This window comes from Micropterus dolomieu, linkage group LG08 (assembly GCF_021292245.1).
Source record: "Micropterus dolomieu isolate WLL.071019.BEF.003 ecotype Adirondacks linkage group LG08, ASM2129224v1, whole genome shotgun sequence".
Taxonomy (NCBI): Eukaryota; Metazoa; Chordata; class Actinopteri; order Centrarchiformes; family Centrarchidae; genus Micropterus; species Micropterus dolomieu.
In genome coordinates this window covers 25,891,370-25,898,887 of record NC_060157.1, presented here as the reverse complement: position 1 = coordinate 25,898,887, position 7,518 = coordinate 25,891,370, and the positions used below count along the sequence as shown (strand labels likewise).

The following is a 7,518-nucleotide window of genomic DNA, read 5'->3' as shown; positions in this document are numbered from 1 at the left end:
TTTAAATCAGGAGAAATGCTTGTAATCTCATGTCACATTGATTCAGTCACCTGTATATTTTCAAATAAACAATATAAACTTGTGCAGATATGTAGTATCAGCATAATGAGGACTGAGCATATGATAAGCAATCGCATAATAATTGATGTTTTTTGCTCTCTTTAACCTTTCTGTGTCTGTATATATATACTTGTGTTACTGCTAGGGTTACATACATCAACAATAAAATTATGCAGAGTAAGCTTGAAGATTGAAGAGTTTGAAGGTCAGAATTGAATAGTTTGTCTCTTTGCATGAGAGTTTTGCGCATTGAAACCCTGTTGGTAGAACTGTGCCAAAAATACTATAAAAGATGTGACAGCTGTAGAGCTTTAGATGTTTTGTGGTGGAGGTACCCTGTTGTTTGTATATAATTAAATCATCTATTGTGTGTTTTTACAAGATATTATAATATTGAAATTTGTAAAAACAAGTAATATAATAAAAATAACAATGCCATTTCTATGTTTGTGTTAATTTCTCTAAAGTATGCCTACTATCAAAGTTACAGTGGCTGAGAGAGCTTAACGCACTGCAACTTACTGTAAGAAAAAGCAAGCAGATATGCAAAACACAAACAAATAAAGAATAGGTCTTCATTACTTTGACAGCACATACGCTACATTTAGAAATAATATTCTGCTAGGCATCACACAAAGCCATAAAGATACACACTGCAAATATAAAAAAAAAACAGAGCTGATGTTCTTATGACCTTCTCTCAACCTAAGGAAAAATACTGAACTAATGCATGTAACATAATTAGGCAAGTGACATAACATTAAGGGAAAAAAATGCATACTATATATATGCAAACAAGAAAAGTAACATTTCAACAAAAAGAGTTAATTTGACATCATGAATTGAATGTGATTTCTTGAATGTGATTTCAAAATGTTCAAAAGACATTCAAGATTCATTAAAAAGGAAGATAAAGATTGTTTAGCAAAGATGGGTAATAGGCTACTATCAAGTTGTTTATTTCAACCAGTTTGAATATTACTTACTCTTGTTTACCATACCGGTAAACCTGAACTGTTTCCCTAAAATTAACTGAACAATTGAATTGGGGAAAATATAACCCATCTTAGATTTGATATTGTCTATATTGATAAAAAAATTTGCAAGAGAACACCTATAAAATACAGAGCAGGCGTCTAATTGAGACCTGCGTTTATTTGTCAAATTTTAAGCCACACCAGGCCAGTCAAAGGGACAAGCATCTAATTGGGACTTCACAGTATGTAAACACCGATGAATATTTATGTCATATACTGAAAGAATGTTATTTTTTTAAACAGGCAGATAGAGGCCTCATTAGAGGTTGAGAAAGTTGCCAATCTTACAGAGCTTTCTTGCAGTACGTGAAGCTTATGGAGATTAGAGGGGTACAGTAGGCATTAGTCAAAACAATACTACCATAATTCAAATAGGGATCCATCATAGAATAACATAGACTTCATATACAAGACACATTGATTAAACTCATTTTTCAGTTGGATTTCTCATCAGCTAAAATGCCAGAAAGAAAAAGTAATTTCTGTTCTATCTATAGACAGTTTAGCATACTACTAGCATACCTTCTGCAACTTCCTGCAAATTATTACGAAATTTTACTTTTTTACTGTATTCAATGAGAGCTTGTTAAGTTGAAACCTGAAACCATCTTGCAACTCTCACCATTTCCTCGTTAGTATTTTATTAGAGTATGTGAGTATGTAAGTGGTGATATTGGTATCATAAGCAAACGAAATGGAAAAAGAACATGTACAGGTTAAAGTTATTATTTTGTTCAATTTCTATGTCATATTGATATAGAAGTTCACTTTTTCAAAGCTCTTCACGCAGTCAGCACAGCAGCAGTCAATGTGACTAAACTGTGAATCACTTTTAATTTCTTTCATACAACATTAATTCAGTGACAGCATCTTTCAAAATCCTTGAACTATTCACACTCAAACACAACCACCACCAAACCTCTGTGTACTTCCATTACATCCATTATTTGCACATGTTTACGTGTTTACTATTTTCAAAAGAAAATTGTGTGAAGAGTTGTGAAAAGTTGAACTCAATTACTCATCCAAACAGCTTCCACATCTGACCATACACATACATGTAGTGAAATACATTCTCTGCATTTAACCCATCCCTGCAGGGAGCAGTGGGCAGCCACTGTGCAGCACCCGGGGACCAACTCCAGATTGAATGCAGTGTCTGGTCAATTGCACTGACTGAAGAACCTAACATGTGTTTGATAGTGGGGGAAACCGGAGCACCCGGTGGAAACCCATGCAGACATGGGGAGAACATGCAAACGCCAAACAGAAATGCCGGGGCAACCGGATTATGAAATCTACTTCAATTTGGTATTTGCAGATTCAACTGATCAACTAATGAAATATGATGTATTGTTATAGATTAGAGCAACATTATGTAGTATTTTATCTTAAAATAACAGTTCCAAAATAATTTTGATGGTACACTGATTTGTAAAAGGGTGAATGGTATCTGTGTAATTGCCACTCCAGGCCCAGAGTGCCTGATATGCAACACTGGAATCCACAATACCTTTACTGCGTAATGCTTAATGACACCATGTCACACAACAACACGACTCTCCAGCAAGCTAGCTATAAGAGGAGGTAATGAAATGTACAATGTGAGTCTTTTGGAAGAAGCTAGCTCTGTATTCTCAGTTTGGATATCATGGCAATGGCTGCGAAGAGACAGAAGAAGACGTCAGAGGAAAAGAGAAAGAGAGTCTGAGAAAGAGACCGGGTGGCAAGGTAGCCAACAACGCTACAACAACCAACGCAACAGCACTTACAGTAGTGTTACAGATGTCCAAGTGTGTTATCTAGTAAGTCTGTAGCCATCAACTTGAGATTTATAGCTAGCTGTGAGTGACCGAGCAACATTTTGTTCTTTTTTCTACCATAGAGTGGCGGTGGTATTTGGCTGTGTAAACAAAGTAGTCAACTTGCTAGTTTTTGATTAGAAGTAATGTTATCATAAAACATACACATGTACAGCTGTCCTTATTTTACGACCGCTCTGAATTATAATCAGAAATTGTGATAAATTAAGTTCCTGTCAACTAATACTACTGCTACTAAAGTATGTTAGACCGAGGCCTTCTGTGTTAACTATGAGCCTTACTATAAACTAAACTATGTTAACAATGCTAAACTACTGAATCTTAGTGTTTCTCTTAATCTCTGTGACATTCCTGCTGTGACCTGCTTAGTTGCTCATTTGGCGCCTCTCATCTGGCCATCATGCGTTGTCACGTGATATTTCACCACACGTAACGAAAAGTAATGACGTCACCGGAAAAAGAAAAGAAAAAAGAAAAATTAATGCTCCAGCTATTACGGTTTTTATTTTAGATCGAATTAAAAACTATAACCGCGGCCAGTTCGGGGAAAACCTCTAGCACTACCAAGCATTTTCATGCCGTCTTCCACCCCAAGCAACTTAACTTGATGACGTCATCGCGAGCGGACAATGTGATGGCGTGAAAACAAAAACATCAGCTTTCCACTGCAAAAAGAGTTGCAAGTTGTAGTTTTCATTTTAGATCAATTTAAATATGATCATGCCAACAACAGACCTCCCGCGGCCAGTTTGAGGCCGTTCGTGGGAGGTCTGTTTACAGAGGGTTAAACTATCAGTAATAGATGAAGTAGTTAAAATCAGCTCCACCTTGAACAGACTTCAACAGCATTTAAATATAGAAACTGATACTTGCTGTAGTAACATTTTGAATTCAGGGATATATTTATATATTTCCACATTTATTTATGTCGACTGTATGTTTGTCTACGTGTAGCACCTTATCACCACAGCAAATTCCTCGTATGTGTAAAACAATACTTAGCAATAAAGTCTCAGCAGCTGGAGACACAAATACGTAGTTTGAGGAGATGCACCAGTTTCTGAGGAAGAGAGAAGGTGAGATAAAGAATGAGATGAAACACAAAGAAGAACCGAAACATTGTTAATATTATTAGTAACACCTGTTCTGAATACTCGGAATGACTTCTGCAGTGAGTGACACATGGTGGGGTGTGGCTTTTCCACGAAAGTGAAACTGACAGTTCAACATAACACCACAAGTCAGCCTGGCAGAGCAGAGAGAAAAACGTGAGCCATGGCGTCTGCGTTTTACTCAGAAGATTTGACTTGTGCTATTTGTCTGACTATCTTCACCAATCCAGTGAATCTTTCTTGTGGACACTCTTTCTGCAGAGAGTGCATCACACATGTTCTGAGTTCACAGCCCCAGTGTCCACAGTGTCGGACAGCTGTTCCAGCAGATGCGAAATGTCTTCCAACCAGCCATATATTGAAAAGCCTCGCTGAAAAGGCTAAACAAGCAGAGAAGATCAAGAAAGAGCATGGAAATGAGAAAGCAGAGGTATGTTGGTGGTATTCATTATGGAATTTAAGTATTTGTAAAAATGCACCATACACAAAGATTTCATTTCTGAAGATATGAAACATTTAGATTAGCTGGTTACTGGAAGATCTGAAAAAAAAAAACGTGTGTATTGTGTACATATGTATTACTGGAATGTTTTGTAAAATAGTATTATCTTGGCCCAGATGACACATAAATGAAAATAAAAACATATATAGCTATTACTTATACTTACTTATATATAGCCTATGTATGTATATGTATGTGTAATGTGTAGTGCTGGGCAACGATTAAAATTTTTAATTGTGATTAAGTGCATGATTTTCAATTAATCGCAATTAATCTCATTGTTTTGCGCAAAATTGAAAATGAATTCAGTAGTAATAAAGTAGTGTATTGCGCACTTTTAACATAAATGTACTGTTTTATACACAAAAGTACAATAACATGTGGTTTGCAAACACTTAAAAAATAAGGTGCTTTTTACCAGCAGTATTCCCTTTACACAGTAGCAATAAAATATTTCTTGTAAATCTCAACTTAAACATTAATGTAATCAAATCAAATATAAAACCAAAGCTATTTAACACCGCCAGGGCATTAGCTTTTATCTAGCTTGTTAAAACAAGCGGGTGCGTTCCCGTGAAACTGTCACGGTTGTGCTCGACTCACACACACACCTGCCTACTGCCGAAGTAGATTTTTCTTAATTTTTTGTTCGCGACACGCAGCACAAATCATTTGAAGAGAGACTAATCCCCTCCTGTTTATGATTTTCCAGAATCTATTAAGCTACTGTTTACTAAATAGTTATCAGGACATCAACAGGAGGGAATTCACATGTCAAGGCCTATCAGGTAAAGTTATGTAGCCTATAATCTTAATTTAAGTTAAATAGGCTACAGCTGTGTAGCCGTTGCCATGGTTACTCTTATAGAGCGCCTGCCGTTTAATCGCAGAGCGCTGTCTTACTTCTCCCACACGTTGCATCCAACGTAGTCTGCTGAAGCCTCAACATCCCACCCCTCCTCTGACTCATGGTTTGACTGTATGTGTATTCAGAGCCAGTGAGCAACGGACTTTCAAAATAATAATAATTTAAAAAAATGGGTTAATTAATGCCTTAACACGATAATAATGCGTCGATGTGCCCAGCCCTAGTAATGTATCATGATCATCATCTTTTTGCTGTTTATTTATTATTAATATATCAATCTTTTTTTTTAAGTTCATATTTTTATTTTTTTACAGGTGGCTGAGTTGTGCCCTGAGCATGAAGAAAAGCTGAAACTGTTCTGCATCACAGATCAGCAGTTAACGTGTATTATATGCCGAGATGGGGAGAAGCATGAAGGACACAAGTTTAAACCAATCAAAGAAGCAGCTGCATCTCTGAGACAAGAGCTGGAGAAGGGGATGGAGAAACAATGTGAAGATATCCTTACTACAGAGAGCCTAGCCAACACACAGAGAGAAGAAATTACCAAAACCAAAGAGAAGTCTCAGCAGCTGGAGACCCAAATCCGCAAACAGTTTGAGGAGATGCACCAGTTTCTGAGGAAGAGAGAAACTGAGATAAAGAATGAGCTGAAACACAAAGAGGAAGATGCTGTTGAGAAAATGAGCAAGACCTTAAACGCTATAGAAACAGCTTTGTCTGAGAGCAGAGAACTGCAGGGGAAGGTCACATCAGTTCTGGAAATTACAGACTCAGACAGGCTCTTAAAGAGCTGGACTGAGGGTAACAGTATGATGACTCCAGAACATTTCTTCAGGCCCAGAGCAAATGATCTCCAAGTGGTGAATGATTCTCTCTCTTTGGGGCCTTATGAAAGCCACCTGCAGTTCGTTGTGTGGAAGGAGATGCTTCAGGTGATCCAGCCCAGAGCAGAGCTGCTGTCACTCAGAAATGATGATCCAGAAATAAATGTGTCTGGCTCTAGTCAGTCAGGTCTCCCGTTTGGCTCTAGTCAGTCAGGTCTCCCGTTTGGCTCTAGTCAGTCACATTCCTTTCGTGGCTCTAATCAGTCAGGTCTCCCGTTTGGCTCTAGTCAGTCAGGTTCCTTATTTGGCTCTAGTCAGTCAGCGCTCTCATCTGGCTCTAGTCAGTCAGGTTCCTTATTTGGCTCTAATCAGTCAGGTCTCTCATCTGGCTCTAGTCAGTCAGGTTCCTTATTTGGCTCTAATCAGTCAGGTTCCTTATTTGGCTCTAGTCAGTCACATTCCTTTCGTGGCTCTAATCAGTCAGGTCTCCTATCTGGCTCTAGTCAGTCAGGTTCCTTATTTGGCTCTAGTCAGTCAGGTCTCTCATCTGGCTCTAGTCAGTCAGGTTCCTTATTTGGCTCTAGTCAGTCAGGTTCCTTATTTGGCACTAATCACTCAAGTTTCTCAGATGGCTCTTCTAAAGTAAAAGCAACATTTCCTGGGCGTAAATGATCTGCCAGCCTCTGCAGAAAGTACCAACCAGTTCACCTCTGGGCAGCATTACTGGGAGATAGATGTTGGACAAAGGAATTATTGGGAACTAGGGGTAAAAATTAATTTCCTGTGATGTGATGGCACAAAATATGTTGCCTGCAGTCAAAATACATCTACAGCTCTAACATTTACACCTCGAAAAATTGGGATTTACCTGAACTGCTCCTCTAAGGAGCTCTCCTTCTATGACGCAGACAACACGACACACGTTCACACTGTGAGCTCTAGTGATATGTCCATGCCAGTGTCAGCATATTTTAATGTTGATTACAATGATCAAGTTCATACCCCTCTGGCGGTGTGCTGGTACTGAAGTCAGAATTTGAAATGATGTATAGTACGTAAATATAATTTTATTTCTTGAGTGAAATAGAGATAATGAAGTCAAGCGTCTGACTTTAGACTGCAGTGTTTCCTACATTCATTCAAGACAAAAAGCTGATGGTGACAGTTCTTCACTGCATCCGTTTACTGTTCTATCTACTATAAAGTTTGTGTTTATGCAGCAGTAGTTTTGAAAAGGTGACTTGAGAAATGTGTATTCAAGGCAATAATATTTTGATCACTTGTAAGTT

The 7,518-nt window shown here is 37.9% G+C and overlaps 1 protein-coding gene across 1 annotated transcript in view; it reads left to right on the top strand.

The window, feature by feature from the left end:
- The first annotated feature begins 3,965 nt into the window (after positions 1-3,965).
- The window catches only part of LOC123974926 (nuclear factor 7, brain-like), a 4,427-nt gene continuing 874 nt past the window's right edge, over positions 3,966-7,518 (top strand). The window contains exons 1-4 of the mRNA XM_046055954.1: positions 3,966-3,996; positions 4,093-4,188; positions 4,294-4,462; positions 5,717-6,524. Coding sequence (XP_045911910.1) covers positions 4,103-4,188; positions 4,294-4,462; positions 5,717-6,524 — 1,063 coding nt within the window. The 5' untranslated portion in view covers positions 3,966-3,996; positions 4,093-4,102. The remainder of the gene's footprint in view (positions 3,997-4,092; positions 4,189-4,293; positions 4,463-5,716; positions 6,525-7,518) is intronic.